The sequence below is a fragment of the Pinus tabuliformis genome, chromosome 8, assembly GCF_031772625.1.
Source record: "Pinus tabuliformis cultivar Carrire ecotype Pingquan chromosome 8, CPIR1, whole genome shotgun sequence".
NCBI lineage: Eukaryota > Viridiplantae > Streptophyta > Pinopsida > Pinales > Pinaceae > Pinus > Pinus tabuliformis.
The window spans coordinates 553,229,697-553,249,472 of record NC_142294.1 but is presented as its reverse complement, the minus strand read 5'-3'; the positions used below and the strand labels follow the sequence as shown (position 1 = coordinate 553,249,472).

The 19,776-nt window shown below is 37.1% G+C and overlaps 1 protein-coding gene across 1 annotated transcript; it reads right to left on the bottom strand.

Annotated features, from left to right (window-relative positions):
- Positions 1–5,169: 5,169 nt before the first annotated feature.
- On the bottom strand, positions 5,170–8,597 carry LOC149236657 (patatin-like protein 5). The gene is made up of 7 exons (XM_089461594.1): positions 8,497–8,597; positions 8,217–8,407; positions 7,837–8,032; positions 7,608–7,742; positions 6,482–6,808; positions 6,148–6,323; positions 5,170–5,469 (listed from the first exon to the last, which is right to left on the bottom strand). The coding sequence occupies exons 1-7, from the start codon at positions 8,581–8,583 to the stop codon at positions 5,427–5,429; spliced, it is 1,155 nt and encodes a 384-aa protein (XP_089317720.1). The 5' UTR covers positions 8,584–8,597; the 3' UTR covers positions 5,170–5,426.
- Between the last annotated feature and the right edge of the window lie 11,179 nt (positions 8,598–19,776).

The window sequence follows — 19,776 nt, the reverse complement described above, 5'->3', positions numbered from 1 at the left end:
TCTACCAAAAGTCTCACTTAAACACAAGTATAAGTAGTACTTACTTCATCATGAGGCTTCTCCATGTGAGTATCCTCATCCACCAATGTCTAGAAATTTCACAATCGTGGTTCAACTTGAACAATTTCAAGTTCATCCTCCATCGTTGTCGTATCCGCGACACACTCAATCATCACGACTTCCTCTTCCTTATCATCGCAATCTGCAGCATTCTCCTTATCATGAATGAAAGCTATGAACTGCCTTTTCTCAAGAGTTATCCATTCCAGCTTCTTTCGAAGCAAGTTCTGCCTTATCTTCAACTCCTTAAGTGCTGCACCAAACAAGTCCACTTTCCATGCAAGTCGATAGGCTTCATACCTATTCATGTCAGAGATCCCTTCCTTGACAAAAGCACGAAAAGAATCCCTTGTCTCGAACAAGTACTTGCTCAATTCTGCAATTCTTTTCTCCAAATCACTTAATTCTTCAAGTAGACTTCTTTTAGATTGACTTGGCCTCGATGTGTACCTGTGCCATTCTTCTAAGGTCATAATCCCTGCAAAACCCATTTTATGCAAAACAGACATCTTCCTCGATTCTTTGAATCACCAAAGCCTGCGGAATATGGACCTCTGATACCACCTGTCATGAAGTGTAGTGGGATCATCTTTTCTGCAAATCTGATTCTATGAATCAAGGCTCTGATACCACTTGTCACGCCCCTACACTGGCGGTACTCTTCCAACCGCACTATAGGGGGTGCAGCACCACTGACCACTTTCTTTTTAACAATACTTGCGATCGTGGACTACACCTACTTTCTATACTTAGATTGTTTTTCAACTTTTATAGGTATACTTTCATTAACATAGCGAAAACTTTCTTATATCATTCATCATTATTATCTTTTAACATATATGCATAGTGGATAATAAACCGGGAGGGGCAACTCCCTGAAATATGAGTCTGCCCAATAATATCAATACTTCACAAAATATTCAGTTTTACAGTCTTTGTAGGAAACCCCAAGTTTCCTTGGTACAATATCTGTCAACTTGTGCAAGTCAGCCTACACCGTTTGGACTGCCCAAACCACCGTTCGGAGTGCCCAAGGATACTTCTACCTGTCGCACCTCGTTCACCGTCGCACTATTCAGCATGTCGTTCACCTACAGCTCATTCAGTTGAATGCCCTCAACTTGTTCAGGCAGACGCCCTCGCACGCCCTCGCCCGTTCAGTTGTTCAGCCTGGCGTCCTTACATGCCCTCACTTGTTCAATCGTTTGGTCTAATGCCCTCGCACACCCTCGCTCGTTCGATCATTCGGCGTGACGCTCTCGCACACCCTCGCCCAAACACCTTCGCACGACTTCGCCCGAGCGTCTTCGAACAACTTCACCCGTCGAGTCATTCGGCTTGGCGCCCTCGCCCAAACATCTTCGAACGACTTCGCTCGTTCGGTCGTTCGGCCCAACGCCCTCGCACGCCCTCGCCCGAATGCCTTCACACGACTTCACCCGAATGGTCGTTCAGAAAAACGCCCTCAGACACCCTGGCCTGTTCGATTGTTCGGCCCGACGCCCTTGCACGCCCTCGTCGAAACGCCTTTCCACGACTTGTGGCTCTGCTTTCTGCATTTGTCATGGCTCAGTGCTTCAGCCAAAGAGTACACCTACACTTTGCCAAATTTCAGTGCTCTCCAAGTTAACTCGCCCTCTAGCTCGCATGAACACTTGGAAATTTCACTTGATGCCTTTTGCCACCATTCCAACGCTTTACCTATATGGTGGTTGGCCCATTGTTTGGGGCATCGACTCACCAAGCTGATCTACCGTTTCTTCCAACTCATCCCAACTTTACGTCAGCCCACAGTGTGAGTGCGCATGTGCGGGACTGCCCCCAACCGCCTAGCTCATCGCTCGCCCATCGTGCGCCCCTGCCAAATCCCAACGACCCCCATCGATTAAACGCGCCCACCCGGCACGCCCGACTCATGGGCCTGACAAATTTGAATAGGAAAGGGTTGGTGATAAATGGTGGTGAATTGGAAAAAAAAGAGAAGTGAGAGAGCGAGAGGGCTTTAGATCACCTCTCGTACTGGCAAAATAGGATACATTGAAAAGGGATATGACATTAATACTACATTAAGCTATGACAGGCGTAATACCTTCGACGGAGAAGGTGTGGGATCACCTAATGCCCCCAACTTTGAGGCATATATCTGAGCGAGCTAAAGAAAACTATTTTCTCTTTTACCACAGAAGAACTACGCTCTTTGCGAAAAGAAAGAGATCCGGACAGGAACGAAAAAAATAACCTTCCGCGCCAATATCTATATATCATAAAACATTTGAACCCCTACATCTTTGCCGTGCCTATCTATACAATTGACGTACCTAAATAGAAAGGGTAATAGGTAGCCGAGGCGCAGCGGTAAATAGTTTCTAAGTGTTGTAGCTACTGAGCTTTCCTGGCTTCAGCACTCACTAGGTTGGGGCATAAGTAAATAGGGTTAGGTATGGTTGGAAAATAGAACAAATAAGGTGCCTGGTTGGTAACAAGTAATAACATAAGAGCGAAGTAGGGATATCCATCCTATTGTCTGGGGATATTCTCTCAATGTTGGCTGCCTTCATGCATAAATCATACCCCAAATAACCCTCTATAAACTTTTTCTGGGACGTGTAGGACTGGAATAAACTTTCTATGGGACTTCTAGGACTGGAATTGGAGTCACTGGGTCTTTACAACATGCACCGCCTTCACTCTGTAAAATGATATCCAATGATTTATGCATAATAGACGAACCATCTCGTCTTTTCAGTCCTACCAAGGAATGGATTTATGGATTGCCTTCCAATTGGATTTGCCAGTTAGATAAGGTTATGGCTTTAATGTGCCATCAGCGAGTTAGCCTTCCAATTGAGCCAGAAGCAGTAGTTAGCAATTGTTCCTTTGTGCTTATTGGGTTGCTTGCCCTCCAGTTAGCAGCGTCAGTTATTGAGCTTGGGCGTAGCAGGACACTTCAATAAGGTTTTTTATCCAGCCACCCCTGGAATAACCAAGTACAGATATTCCCGAGTCATGCCCTATAGGCCTTTCAATTTCACTTTCATAGCACCAATGGGAAAATCTTTATATTGAGGACATAAGTGGCCCACTACCCCATGCATTTTTATTTAAAAACTTCAGATTAGTTAGTGCGGCGTTGGACCTTACCAAAAGACTACCTAATGAGCTTTCCTAATTCATTTTATTTAGTTGTCGAGTCAGCCCCCATTCTCAGGCAAGCAAGCCTCTCTAAGTGGGGTATCGCTAAGCACCCTGTTGGAGAGGTAAATCCCCTCTGCGGACAGAGGCGATCCCACTAGCCCAAAATGGGTCTAGCAACAATCAAACAATGATATCACGCAAGTTCCTAATTGCAAATTAAAAGTGGATTATGAGAACCTACTTGGATTCCAACGCTAGTGTTGTAGAAGAGTTGACACTCCCATTCCTTTGCTCCGGCAGGTCACGATCCTCACGATCTCCGTGAATGGACACCTGCACATGCAAAGAACGATACGAATACAAGCATAAAGTCCAATAGATGCAATTATATATCAGTCAGAAAAGATATAATTCAAACACCATCATAATGAACAGTAAGAATGGAACCATAATGATAATCATCTATTATTGATAATCAAAAAAGGAGTATACAACCATAGCTCTGACGTTAAATCCTCCTTTGGCTAGGTGATCAACTACATATGTCTTGCAAAGCATGTCGGGATCGGGAACAAGCCTCTCTCTCTCTTTGATTATGAATGCAAAGAAGACTCTTACAGCAATCTCTCAGACTTCTGACAGTATCATTCTCCCTATGCTCAAAAACTAGCTTGTCAAATGCACCAGAACAAGCTTTTATAGATGGAGGAGGAGGAGATAAGATCAATCACACCATCTATGGGATTGGGTTTATCCTCAAAAAGCTATTATGGATAGAGGACAGGGAGATACGATGAATTAGGACATTCATGGGATTGGCATCATCCTTAAAAAGCTTCATGAGTCGAAAGGAAAAAACCTTCAAGCGTGCGTTTGTTAAAAAGCTTTTCCAAACTCGATTGGCGCGGGTATAGTTCTAAGACAGAGCGCCAACTGGCGCGCCCTCTTTGGAGGATTTCCCCCATTGGCGCGGGTAATACACTGTGGATCCGCGCTAATGGAAAAAGGGGACTTTTTAAGGATATTCTGCAGGAGATGTCTTCAGGGCATATGAAGTCCATACTTAGATGAATATAATGCAAGTGTTTTCAAGTTATGTCACTTCTCACAGGTCCCGGAATGAATCCTCCAAAGTGCGGGAAAGGGGTAACAAGGACGGTGACAAATGGTGACAAATTACTGTGTAACACACCCTATCACTGCTATGCTTCTCTTAAGCTAGCCTTTCGGAAGGTCCAGCTTACCAAGTCCCTCCTTTCAATATGGGAGCTGTGCGGGCCATCTACCTTGAAAGAGTTATAGGCGGGCATGGAAGAAGCTGGGCTGGCATACCCCAGATATTCAAGCTATGGCGGGAAATACTTCTATTTGATGGCTGGGGCAAAAGTTACTACTCTCCATATGGATGGGGAGACAGCGCTTCTCGGCAAGCTGGTTGGATGGCCAGCAGGCAGGCTAACCGAGTACCATCGTGTTTCTCCAAAGTGCCTTCAAACTCTTATACCGCGCATTTAGCTATACCCGAGATAAGCAGGCGGAGTATAGTTACAGCCCTAAGGCAGTCTTGAAGGAAAGGACCTTACACCGATCTACCGCTATTGATTGACTTTCATTTATAGCGCTAGCTGCATCGTGGGGTGGAGTGGAGTGCAGCGGTTACCATCATTACGTATACCATAAGGCAGAATCGCTTGGCTGGAGCAGCCTGGAGGAATGGAAGGTAATTGGTTGACAAGAGAAAGAAAGAATGTCCTTCAGTTCTCTATCTATCTGTTTGGCAACACCACATCATCTTCCTTCGTCTGGTGGACGACACATCCAAACATACATCTAGACAGCAAGCGAGAGAAGATAACCAGCCAGCGCCCAGCCAAGTCCAACAAGCTTAACTGAATATAAGTAACAGCATGTATTCCATCCTACAGCTATATATATATTACCATCCAATACAAAACGCTAATAATTTTATTTTTTTTGGTAAAGAATTACATTGGAAAAAATAATATTCCATCCTACAACCATCGATATTTATATTAAAAAAATCTTTTATACTACCATCCGCATAATTACATGGAAAAGAAATCCACATCCACATGTATATAAAATCTCAATTTTATAATTGTACTTCAACTGAAAGTCACAGTGAGTGAAAATCCAGCTTAACTTTTAGTTATAAAATTTTCCATGAGAATGAGGTATGGATCCACTGCAAGTCACAACGATGGTCGCCGTCACATTCTTTTCTTTCTTTCGTCCGAAAGTTTCTTCGCTAAGCTGCCAAACCAATTCCACCATATCCACCTGTTAGACTATTAATAATTATAAAAGCTATTTAGAACAATAATAAGAAAACCTAAGGGTTTAGAATAAATTATTATGGGATGTATTGTAAAATAGGTTACTGGTTGGAATTAGATACTTAGATACTTCTGGGTGGCTTTTTTCTAGAGCTATAAGTTAAGCCTCAAGTTAAAATTCAATCGATTTGACCAACAAAAAATTAATACAAAACTATTTATATGGTTCAAGGTTATTTTAAGTAATGGGTTTTTTCAAAACGTTTATACTGTATTTTCTTGTAGAAATTTAAAAAAACCTGAATTTAAATTGTTTAATCTGTAAAATTGGAACAACGTGAATTTAAATGGTTTAATCTGTAAAATTGGAACAAGTTATAAAAATTTGGAAATGTTAAATTTATATATTTAAAATTGTAATTTTAAATAACAAATAAATCACAATCTTACATTACAGGCTCATTCTTCTGTAAACTAGACTCTATATATAAAATTCAACTATTAAAAAGTAAGCTGTGAATTTATCATTCTTCTGTAAACTAGACTCTATATATAAAATTCAACTATTAAAAAGTAAGCTGTGAATTTATCGTTCTTCTGTAAACTAGACTCTATATATAAAATTCAACTATTAAAAAGTAAGCTGTGAATTTACCGTTTCAATTCCTCCCCGTTGGTGCCTTTTCCCTTCACAGGCTCATACCGGCCAGTGTGTATATTCACCCTCGAAACAGGTTTGTCCAAAAGTTCAATACCTATATATTTCAGCGCGTTAAGATTTTCGGCTGTTGACAGATCCAGTGCACTTCTTTTATCTTCTAAGTTGGGTTCCTGATCATCATCCCAATAAGTAATAGAATCTATTAGATATGGATTGTGTGCAAACGAACAAGAGACAACTATATTCAGGCAATCTGTAAATATAATTATGCCTGAATATAGTACTGAATTAAGTCTTTATAATTAAGAGGTGCAAGAATTATAAGGACCTGAATTCGTAGATAATTATCCGCTAATTGCAAGCCTTGGAACATGATAGATGCCTCAAAGTCCACAATAGCTGAACTCGATTGCATAAATATGTCAATTAAAGGACTTTTACCATCCTTACTTAACCATCCCGCAGCGTCCGTAGCCTGGTAACCAGTTTCTGTCTGTCCAGTGCCCAGAGAAAGCACCACACACTTTTTCAAGATGTCTTCTTTCGACGTCAGAGCGTCTAATGCTTGAATTAATGGCCAATATTGAGTACTTCCCCTGTCTGGTATTCCGCTAGTCAGAGCTTGGTCGGTCAGGTGATTTATCGAGAGTAACATCTGCAAAGTTATCATTTCGGATGGGTTGATTTTTCCACGGACTTTATTGCAAAAAATTTAGTATCATATTAGTTAATTTAAAAAAAAGAAAAATAAAAATCAATCCAATTTTTTTAGTATGATAATTCGATAACAAGTCTTATTAATACAGAATCAAAACAATTGACATGATAACATAAACAGAACAGTACAGAGTATTGAAGGTAAGAACCTTTGAAGTCTACCAAGTGTTGGGGATTGGAGATGAATATTATTGGTAAAAAACATTTGAAGTCTAGCAAGTGATGGGGATTGGAAATGAATATTATTGGTAAAAAACTATGGATGTTCATATACTCAGAACCATCATAGCACTAATATCTTAACCAAATCAAAATCCTAACGTAACCATATTATATCTTACTCTCCCTTTAATTTAAATAACCCATCGGCTGTCAAATTATTGGCGATAGGGTGTTTTGAGATGTAAAACAGTTTCCAATCAAATTTTTAAGGCGGTTTGGTTTGGTTTATGTTTATGTTTATTTTTAATTACAATGATAAGCTCTCTATACATTTTTTCCCTTGCTCCTTATAATAAATCTGGATCTATAATCATTAAACTAATTGCCACTCATTCGAAAGAAAAATCTGTCCAACGATAGAAACATAAACCTAATAAATTTGGATCTATAGTATTTAAATTAATTGCCAGTACGGATTCCAAAGAAATTGCTGTCAAATGATGGGAACATAAACATAGACTGAACATCAAATCAATTATGGTGTAAAAAAATTTAAACATATAAACAAGCATTACTGGATTGTTCGCCACAACTCCCCCGTCTATGAGTTCAAAGTTATTGTCCGTACGAAAGTGATAAGGGGGAAGATATGTGGGAGTAGCTGAAGTTCCGATGCAGATATCGGACAATATTGCATCATCATTGTTCCCCTGCGAAGAGATTTATAAAATATATATTACAATACAATGTGTTGCATTAACTGGAATATTGGGGATTATGGGATTATGATCATACAAAGTTTACCTTAAAATTCGAGAAAATTACTGGATACTGTAACTGGATATCATATGCGGGAATCACAACGTTCGCGAGCGTTTTGCGTAATTCCTTATCCCCCAATATTTCTCTGATGATCTTGTACAGTGGATCCCCGGAATATTTGGGACCCATGACATGCCCGTAACCCCTTTTCAATTTATCAAACCATCCCCGGAAGCCCCTGTCAATCATTCATATAAAATTAAACTGAAACCCTAATTACCTAAACCCTAAGTTTTACTATTACCTAAATTAAACTGAAACCCTTAATTTTTACTATTACCTAAATTAAACTGAAACCCTAATTTTTCAAATCGCACAGTATGACTGGAGAATAAGAAAATAGTCAGCCAGATAAAACTTACCCGGGCGGCGGTGGAAAAATAAGAGGGCATTTATCGAAATAAAACTTTGTAATCTCGTCTGTAGAAAACAGCGGGCGCGGATCTGCACCGTCATCTGGAGCTGCTAACATAGCAGTTATCAATCCTCCAGTGCTAGTTCCAGCGATGACATCGAAATAATCAGCGATTCTCTTATCTATGCCGTCAAGTTCCTGGCAGTACATAACACCTATACTCAATTACAAAAATATATAATAAATCCATCACGATTTTTTCCTCAATCCAATAATTATAACTTTACTTGCAGCTCTCTCTCGAGGAACTCCAGGATCGTTGCTGGAATGATCCCACGGACGCCTCCTCCATCGATGCTCAGAATTGTAATCATATGCTTGTCCACAGCCATATCTGCAACAGTCTGCGCACAAGAGCTAATCGGCCTGCTATCGGGCCTTTTATGCGCCCGATAGCTGCCAGTTCGTTGATGTGACACGCTGACCGGCGGGTAAAATGCCCATACATTTAATTTTATATAAAACAATTTAGATGTTTTATCCAAAGTTTAAAAAACCTGCTAGCCAACCAAAGTAACGATATGCAAAGTTTGCAATTACCTGCATGGACGCAAACTTAAGATATGGGAAAGTAAAGTGCAGATATCCAAAGTCTAGATATGATATGGTTCATATAAAACTACTAGGTAGGTTGTGCGTTTTGTATATATAGGGATTCAAAGTTATACGGTCACACATTACTTATTAAAGAAAACGCTTTTCTATCCTTTCTTATTTTAATGGGATATTTAGTCTTTTCTCTAAATAAGAGATGGTTAATATAAAATTAATTAGTTGTGTTTTTTTATATAGAAATTAAAAATATATTCTAACTCACTACTTCTTCCAAAATATATTCTTCACTATCTGTTGGTTCAATGACATATTATTTAGTTTTTTCTCTAAATAATGGATAGTAGTGAACATCAAGAATAAAAATAATTGCTAATTAAAACAATTACTGAGTAAATAATAAATATCTATCAAACACATTAATAATTATTATTAAATATATTGTAAAAATCTAATCTAAATATTAATTTTAATATTAAACCTCATATTATAAAACTTTATATTAAATCTTAATATATAATACTAACCATATATATTATAAACTTTAATATTATAATTATTATTTAAATTCTATATATTATAAACATTAATATTATAAAATTCTAATTATATCATTATTCAGCTCACTATAAAGGAGATGTAATGTCATTGTCCTCTAAATACTACATCAAATTATCACTTAATAAAATTAAATGTTTTCAAATTCAAAAATTTTACCACTTATATTTTTTTCCATAATATTTTTCAATAACATAATGTATTTAAAACATAAAATGACAATAAATTTTATCTTTTTCAAATGTTCCCACTCATTGAACATTATTTTGCTTTTCATTTGAAAACCAAATGAGAAAGGAAAACTGGTCAAAAAAATATGGCGGAAGATATGAAAACTGGTATATCAACGGCAGAAGGCGGCACTGGAGCTAATTGCAACATGGATTTGAGGCTTCCTATAAACCAGGAAACTAGACGAGTTCTCTATGCAGAGACTGGTAAGGATTTTGTGGATCTCCGCTTGGTTTTTCTGGTGGCATCATCTGACCTATGTTGGGAATTTTTCTAGTAAAATTCCCAAAACAAAAGACTGAACAGAGATTAAAGCTCTGTTTTTAACACAGGATCTTTAACACAGCGGAAACAACTAATCATTTCTGGGAGAACAGGGTTTCACGCTTGCACAAAGAAATTTGTTTTTCATTAATAAAACAGCTACTGCAAAAGGGTCTTCCTCTTCAGAGGGATTACAAACTGGAACGCTTCAGTTCCAAAAACCAAATTCACTATTTTACAAAATTACACAGTTTCTGCGCTGCTGTGCGTTACAAAAAAAATTCTTCAATTCTACACTGTTGTGTCTACACTCTACAGTACATTACATTTTCTACTTTATATAGTGCGAGAAGGGGTCATAATTATCCACCAACTGCTTTAACTCGCTGATGGAGTCTCTGCTACAATCTGCTGCGCTTTGATGAACAAAATCTGATCTTTTGTTGTATTTCTTGAGTCGGTGGTGTGGAAACCCATAGCTGATAAATGCTGCGACGGCTCGAGGCTGGTTCTTTTGCCTTTCGGCCATTCTGCTCTTTAATGTAGCTGGTGAGCAGTAATGGCACAAAGCCTTCTTTCTTCCTTTGGAACACAAAGGTAGATTAAACCATAAATGAGGCATGGTGGAGGAGTACGCAAACCCAGAACAAATCACAGCCGTCGGATCTGCAGATGAGCGGCAGGATCGCATCGTAAAACATATTGGGAGGCTGAGGCAAGGTGAGAGATGGGCGATCTGCGATGTGCGATAATATCGCATCACAATATCGCAATCAGCGTATACAAAAGCGGAGGGCTTAACGCTCAAAGGGCAAAAGTTGCGATGTGCGATCGCATCGCAAGATCATAATCGCAGAAAACAAAGATAAACAGAATGAGGAAAGGGGTAAAAGGATGCGATCTGCGATATGATCGCATCGCAGAAGGAAAACTGCATGATTTTTCTGAAGTAGCGCATGCTGCAGTTGAAATTACAACTTCAACACTCCCCTTTAATTTCAACTGCTGGGTTATCAGTCATACCCAGACATTTCCTCAAATACTCAAAACTTTTCTGTTCCAAAGGCTTGGTCAAAATGTCCGCAACCTGTTCCTGAGAGCTGCAATGTTGTAAAACGATTTCTCCATTGTTCACCAATTCTCTGATGTAATGGAACCGTGTATCAATGTGTTTCGTTCGCTTGTGAAACCCAGAATTCTTGGACAGGGCAATAGCTGAGCTATTGTCACAAAAAATAACCGTTGCTTTTGCTTGCTCTTGGCATAGGCTCCTTAGCATCCTTCTCATCCAAACTGCTTGACATGCTGCTGCTGTAGCTGCCACATATTCTGCCTCTGCTGTAGATAATGCCACAATGGGTTGTTTCTTAGAAGCCCATGAAATTGCTCCTGAACCCATGTGAAAAACGTAACCGGATGTGATTTTCTAGTCATCTACACTTCCAGCCCAATCGCTATCGGTGTATCCAACTAAATCTAAACTTTCTAGAAAAGTATATAAAATGCCAAATCTTTTTGTACCTTTGACATACCTCAATATTCTTTTTGCTGCCTGCCAATGTGCTTCTTTTGGCCTCTCCATGAATCTGGAAATTAAACTAACAACATGCATTATGTCTGGCCTAGTTGCAGTTAAATACATAAGGCTGCCAACTATGCTCTTGCACAAGCTAGGATCAAAATCCTTGCTGCTGTCCTCTCTGCTAAGTTTTAATCCCATTACTGTGGGAGTGATTGCTGCCTTACTGTCCTGCACGTTAAATCTGCCCAATACTTCAATTACATATTTTGCCTGCGAAATAAAAATTCCATTTTCATTTTGATCTACTTCTATTCCTAAGAAGTATCTCAGCAAACCCATGTCAGTCATTTCAAATTCTTCTTTCATGACTGACTTGAAATTTTCAATGAGGTAGTCATCATTACCTGTAAAAATCACATCATCAACATATAACACAACAATTAAAATTTTACCATCCTTTTCTTTGATGTAGAGGGTGGGTTCTCCCTCACATTTGTCAAATCCATTTTCTAGTAGATAGGAATCTATCCTACTGTACCACGCTCTTGGTGCTTGCTTCAGCCCATAAAGAGCTTTCTTCAATCTGCACACTTTGTGCTCTTGGCCTTTCTTCTCATAGCCTAGAGGTTGCTCAATGTAAACCTCTTCCATTAACACTCCATTTAGGAATGCTGACTTCACGTCCATTTGGTAAACTTTCCACTTGTTTTGTGCTGCTATGGACTTCACTGCTCTCACTGTTTCCATTCTAGCAACCGGTGCGAAAGTCTCTTCATAGTCTCTCCCATACTGCTGCTTGTATCCTTTGACAACAAGTTTTGCCTTGTGCCTTTCTATTTTGCCTTCAGCGTTACTCTTGGTCTTGTAGACCCATTTAACTCCAATGACTTCTTTACCTTTTGGTAGCTCAACCAAATCCCATGTTTTGTTTCTTTCTATGGCATTCATCTCCTCATCCATAGCTTCTATCCATTTCTTATTTTTAATTGCATTTTCGAAATGAATAGGGTCATCAACATGACAATACAAAGCAAACAAGGAATTCATTCCTTCATCATAAATATCACTTAAGTTTCTGAATTTCTTACCTCTTTCATTTGGTGTGCAAGTGCTTGAAGAAGCACTTGAATTTCCTCCTTGTGGTGTGCTTGGAGAAGCACTTTCATTTCTCCTCAAGGGTGTCTCTTGTTGCCCTTGAGTTTGCGCTGCTGTTTGGGGATGTGTTTCAACCATCTCCTCATCATCTTCATCATGAGACAAACAATTTTTAACATTCACTGTTTTCTCTATGCTTCCATCCCAAGCTTCCTCCTCAATGAACTGAACATCTCTACTCACAAAAAACTTCTTGGTGGATGGGATATACAGCCTGTGAGCTTTGGATTCTTCACTGTATCCAATGAAAATACATTTCTCCCCTTTGCCGTCCAGCTTCCTCAGCTGATCTGGAATGTGTGCATAAGCCACACATCCAAAACTTTCATGTGGGTGACTCCTTGCTTTCTCCCACTCCATGCTTCTTCCGGCACTCTGTTCATCACAGCTTTTGTAGGACACCTATTCAAAATATATACTGCACAGTTTACAGCTTTAGCCCAATAATCATTTGGCAAATGCTTTGCCTTCAACATGCTCCTCGCCATATCCATGATGGTCCTATTCTTCCTTTCATCAACTCCATTTTGCTGCGGAGTGTACCTTGCTGTAAATTGCTTATGAATTCCATTTTCTCTACAAAACCGTAGGAATTATTTGGAGATATACTCACCTCCTCTGTCAGTTCTCAGGACTTTGATATGCAGCCCGCTTTGGTTTTCTACAAGTGCTTTGAAATTTTGAAAATTTTCAAACACTTCACTTTTGTTCTTCAGGAAATAAACCCAAGTCTTTCTGGTAAAATCATCAATGAATGTCAGGAAATATTGGCTGCCTGCAAGTGATGGAGTTTGCATCGGTCCACATAAATCTGAGTGGACAATCTCTAAGGGTGCTTTTTCCCTTATGCTTTTTCCTGATGGAAAAATTTCTCTATGTTGTTTTCCCAATATACAACCTTCACAAAGGCTGTCCGGTTTCTCTATCAATGGTAATCCTCTTACCATTCCTTTTCTACTCAACAAATTAAGACCTCCAAAGTTGAGATGTCCAAACCTCAAATGCCACAACCAATTTTCATCCTTTGGTACTCTTTGGAAAGCCTCTTAGGTAATTGCTGCAATTACTTCTTTATTTTTCAAATCTACCCTTATTCTAAGAGGGAACATTCTGTTCCTTGTCATCTTCACTTCAGCAATACATCTTTCCCTGGGTGCTCTATCCACGATGGTGCATACATCATTTACAAAGAAAACATTGTAGCCCTTTTGAACAAGCTGTCCAATACTTAAGAGGTTACATTTCATTCCAGGAACATAATAGACATCTGCTATGGTTTTCTTTTCACCTTTCTTTGTAAATATTTTTACTTCTCCTTTTCCCATAACAGAAATTTTACTATCAGTCCCAAGTGTGACTTGTGATTTCACATTTTGATCTAAAGCATAAAACAGGGCTATGTTTCCTGTCATATGGTTGCTGCAACCGGAGTCTAGAAACCATATGTCTTCACTGTTTGTTTCAGCCATATTACAAGCTAACAATACATTATCTTGGCTGATATTTTCTCTAGTGATATTTGCACTAGATCTATTATTCATATCATGCTGCTTCTTTTTACATTCACTGGCATAGTGCCCATATTTTTTACAATAATAACATTGGACATTGGATTTTTCATACCTTTGTCCTTGAGCATGATGTTGTCCACTTTGTTGGCTGCTGCCTTGGCCTTGGTTCTGATTTGGATTGCTGCCTCTTCCTTGAGCATTTGCTGGACTGTTCCTTCCACCTCTGTTTTGGCTTCTGCCTCTTCCTCTCTTGTTTCCTTTACCTTGACCTCTTCCTTTTCCAAAGGACATCTGGGTCTTGAAGGCTTGCTCTAGAGATGAGTTTTCATTTCTACTCAACCTCTGCTCATGTGTTATCAATGATGCATGAAGTTCATCAACTGAAAAGTTTGAGAGATCCTTTGTCTCTTCTATGGTGGTGACAATCACATCAAACTTTGAGGGTAGGACCCTCAATAGTTTTTCCACAATCCTCCTTTCTTCAAGAACTTCTCCATGAGTCCTTATCTATGTGACCAGACCAATCACATGTGTGAAGAATGAGTCAATATTGTCTGACTCCTTCATGCACATATTCTCAAAATCTCTCCTCAGCAACTGTAGTTTTGCTGTTTTCACTTTCTCCATGCCTTGATAGGCTGTCTTGAGAGTTTGCCATGCTTCTTTGGATGTCTTGGCTGCTACTATCCTTGGAAACACTCTCATGCACTGCTTGATATAAGAATAGGAGGGCTTTGGAATCCTTCTTCCTATTGCTCTTCAACAAATCTTTCTCTGCCTGTGTCAAGTTATTAAACTCTCCTTCATCTCCTGGTTCTTCAAACCCATATTCAACAAGTTCCCATAAATCTTGTGAGGCAAACAGGGCTCGCATGGTTATTGCCCAATAATCATAGTTTTTCCCATTAAACTGTGGGATCTGGGTATTAAACATACCCACGCTAGTGCTGGTGCTAGCCATTCTTGCAATACTTGACTGTATTTACAAATTACTAACAATCTTCAACAGCTGCACAAAAAAACTTGAGAAATACCTAGATCCTTTCTTGACTGAGTCTTCACTCTGCTGGAGAATCTGCTGCAGCAAAAGGAACCTTCCTTCAGCTTCTTTGACATCTTCAAAGAGCCTGGACAAGCTCTGATACCACTGTTGGGAATTTTTCTGGTAAAATTCCAAAAACAAAACACTGAACGGAGAATAACGCTCTGTTTTTAACACAGGATCTTTAACACAGCGGAAACAACTAATCGTTTATGGGAGAAGAGGGTTTCACGCTTGCACAAAGAAATTTGTTTTTCATTAATAAAGCAGCTACTGCAAAAGGGTCTTCCTCTTCAGAAGGATTACAAACTGGAACGCTTCAGTTCCAAAAACCAAATTCACTATTTTAGAAAATTACACAGTTTCTGCACTGCTGTGCGTTAAAAAAAAAATTCTTCAATTCTACACTGTTGTGTCTACACTCTACAGTACATTACATTTTCTGCTTTATATAGTGCGAGAAGGGGTCATAATTATCCACCAACCGCTTTAACTCACTGATGGAGTCTCTGCTACAATCTGCTGCGCTTTGATGAACAAAATTTGATCTTTTGTTGTATTTCTTGAGTCGGTGGTGTGGAAACCCATAGCTGATAAATGCTGCAACGGCTCGAGGCTGTTTCTTTTTCTTTCGGCCATTCTGCTCTTTAATGTAGCTGGTGAGCAGTAATGGCGCAAAGCCTTCTTTCTTCCTTGGGAACATAAAGGTAGATTAAACCATAAATGAGGCATGGTGGAGGAGTACGCAAACCCAGAACAAATCACAGCCATCGGATCTGCAGATGAGCGGCAGGATCACATCACAAAACATATCGGGAGGCTGAGGCAAGGTGAGAGATGGGCGATAATATCGCATCGCAATATCACAATCGGCGTATACAAAAGCGGAGGGCTTAATGCTCAAAGGGCGAAAGTTGCGATGTGCGATCGCATCGCAAGATCATAATCGCAGAAAACAAAGATAAATAGAATGAGGAAAGGGGTAAAAGGATGCGATCTGCGATATGATCGCATCGCAGAAGGAAAACTGCATGGTTTTTCTGAAGTAACGCATGCTGCAGTTGAAATTACAACTTCAACAACCTATGCAGGAACATGCGACTTCGTCTTCCAAGAATGCAGGAAGCATCAGTAACGTGTATAACAGCATCCAAAAACTGCATGCGGCCTATATGGCCACTGATAATATCCGTTTTGCTGAAACTGCGCCTAGAATCCAGCAATGTGTTATTTATTGAAGTTGCAACATTGATTTTGTGAACTGCATTGTTGGTCCGTCTATGGCTTCAATGACCGTTTTAAACGATGTTAGTGACTCGTTTATGGTAAGTTCAGGTTTTTTTTTTTAAAGCAAAATGTTATCCTGAAACGCTTTGAATGGAGTAAAGGCTGGATTGGTGACTAGCTTTTGGAATTTGAGCAAATACTATTCTGAAACGCTTTTATGTTCAATGACTGTTGTAGCCTGTAGGTTGATATTGCGATAGTATCTATATATATCTCATATTTTGATAGCATAGAAGAGATTCATGGACTTGGTACAGTGGTGTTGCTTACCGACTTGAAAGGAATTTTCTGAATTAGGTGATAAATGAATAATAAAGTTCTCGAGTAACAATGCAGTTGAGAGGCTCAAGAATGTTTGGAAAATAGAGAAGGAAAAATACAAATTCACATACAAAACATATGAGCAGTTGCTTTTCTCTATTAACACACAATTTTCATTGATTACAAAAAAATCATAATGTGAGGTATTTATGCTTTCTAATTGACTACTCAAATGAAACTCACTTGAAATAACTTCATCATACAAAATCACACTAAATTTAACTTTCCTAAATATAAACTAAACTCAATTCTTAATATAAATTAAATAATAAATAATAAAACGCTCATCTAAACTAAATAATAAATCCCTCATGTACTCGTGTTGCCTAGGCTCGAAATGGGGACCTTTCTCTAATTCACTCTCCAAGCTCCTTTCTCTATTCGATTGACCACTCTTTCCGGCAAGAAAACGCTCACCGCAAACAACGTTATTCCCTAATGTTGAACTGAACTGCATGCTTTCACTCAATGAGAGTGTAAGCTTACAAGCATGCCACACAAGGGTTGATAATTTTATTTCTTTGTAAAGGAATTTTTTTATAGCATTCGCAACTACTGTCGTGGCCTCTTTCCTCCATTGGAGTGTAAGAGTACGCTGTATAATTTTGTTTCCTGGCAAGGGAATTTTGCATAATATCATATTATATATTCGAAGTGTATCTGTATTCACTAAATATGTATTTTTTAAAAATATGAAAATACATTTAATTTTGAATTTCAATTTTATTATATTTATTTTTCAATTTTAATATATAATTTTTAAATCAAATAAAAAAAATGTTTGAAATCAATGAGCTCTATTTTTTCTTCCATATAGGTTAGGGAATGAAAATAATGATTCATGTATAAAAAAATATTATACATAAATTTTGGATTTGTTAAGTAATACATATGGTAAGCTTTGTAAATGAAAGATTAAATAAAAATTAAATATAAACATTTATTCAAGTTTTACATTTAGAAAAGACTTAATATATTGATATTATATAACAGTCTAGATCTATTTTAACTTTTGATTTATCAAACTTTGAGTTGTATAGAATTTCTTGAGATGCAAACTTTTTTTAGAGTTAGAAGAGATTTGATCCATCTAGACCCTTGGTAAATCTAGATTTAAAATGGATCTGGCCTAATAAAAATTAATATTTAACCATATATAGTATAAACCCTATTTATTAAACAACTTATGTTATAAACTTGAAATGTTATAAACCCTAACACCATTATATGGAAGTATATCAAGCACATGCACAAAGGCTAGTTCAATAGAACTCATCATAGTAATAATAGTTGAAAATAGTTAACCATTTAAAATAGTGTTAACAATATGTAACTATAAACCACATCTATTAATAAATCATATATATATATATATATATATATATATAAATAAAATAAACTCTAGATAATATATTTTAATATTAAATACAATATAAATGGTAAGATTAAACACTCAAATATTAAATCCAATACAAATTTTAATATTAAACACTAAATATCAAATCTAATATAAACCTTAATATTAAACACTAAATATTAAAAATCTAATTAATATAAACCTTGGTACAATTATATCAATAAACTTTATTAATAAACATTAATAAATATAATTGTCTATTACCTAAATTAAACTGAAACACTAATTTTTCAAATTACACAGTATGACCGGAGAAGAAGAAAACAGTGAGCCAAATAAAACTTGCCCGAGCGATGGTGGAAAAATAAGAGGGCATTTATCGCAATAAAACCTTGTAATCTCGCCTGCAGTAAACAGCGGCCACGGTTCTTCGCCGTCATCTGTAAATGGGGGAAATGTTGGCCGACCTCACCACAACAGACGGTCAAGTGGTGAGCCGTTAGAGTTGACGGAACATCTAATATACTCAATTTAATAAACGCACTACAAGGAGGGTAGGTAGGCATCACTAGCATGATCACTGTGTGCATATAATGGAAATATAAATTATTTCAAAGTTTATTTTAATTAATTTTTTTAATATAGAGTAAGAAAAAATATATATATTACATTCATATTTCAAGTTTTAAATGAAAGCTTAAATAATTAATTTTCTGTGAATAAGAACAACAATAAGAAGATATACATTTTATTATTCTCGATATAAAATTAATACATGATATTTAAAAATATAGTAATTTATTATTCTCAATATAAAAATAATATATGATATTTAAAAATATAGTAATTTATTATTTTCAATATAAAATTAATATATGATATTTAAAAATATAGTAATAAAATTTTTAATATGAATCACAAATAAATATGTTTTAAAAGTGCTTTTTTGGGTTAAAACTCTTTTTTCTTTGGAGGTAAAGAAAAAGTTAAAGACCAAGGCACTTAAGCATCGCTTAAGAGTGAAAGCCTATTCCTTTACAAATCTGCCTTACAAATATTTCAATATAAAAGATTAAGTAATCCAAAAAAATCATCATACTAAACTATTTCAAATGTTGATGAATAAAAGTAACTGAAATTTAACAAAAAATCAATTACTTCTTAATAAGAATAATAAGAGGAGAGATACCATTCATTCCATTCTTAATATCAAATTAATGTGGTATTTAACAACTGGCGTAATAAAAATTTCAATATGGATCATAAATAAGTATGTTTTAAAAGTGCTTTTGTTTGGCTAAAAACTTGTTTTCCTCTCACCTAAGGAAACGAGTTAGAGGCATATGGTAGTAGTGAAATTTTCTCCGTTACCAACAATGGTAAACAACAGCTAGTGATGGTTATCCCCATTGTGTGTTTGACAATTGAGTTAAATAGGTTTCCCCAATACATTAAAAATATATATATTTCAATATATAGGGTCTATTGACATTAATATATATTTAAAAATATATTAATAATAATAAAAAAACATTTTAATGTGGACTATATAGTTTATAAGTAAAGTATTTTAATGTCTGTGTTAAATAAAATAATTGGTTATCATCTACGTATATATTATAAATAGTAAAAAAGTAAGTATATATTATCTAAAGTAAAAAAAATTGAGGTTAAATCATTCTAAATAGTTCTATTATTTTACATTTT

What these genes read in the sequence shown, in the direction of transcription:
- LOC149236657 (XM_089461594.1), bottom strand. Translation starts at nt 8,583, where the DNA reads ATGATTACAATTCTGAGCATCGATGGAGGAGGCGTCCGTGGGATCATT. An exon ending in GAGTTGTGGCGAACAATCCA is followed by an intron (nt 6,809 to 7,607) that starts GTAATGCTTGTT and finishes ATAACTTTGCAG; the next exon opens with ATGTTACTCTCGATAAATCA. An exon ending in AACGGGGAGGAATTGAAACG is followed by an intron (nt 5,470 to 6,147) that starts GTAAATTCACAG and finishes TTGGTTTGGCAG; the next exon opens with CTTAGCGAAGAAACTTTCGG.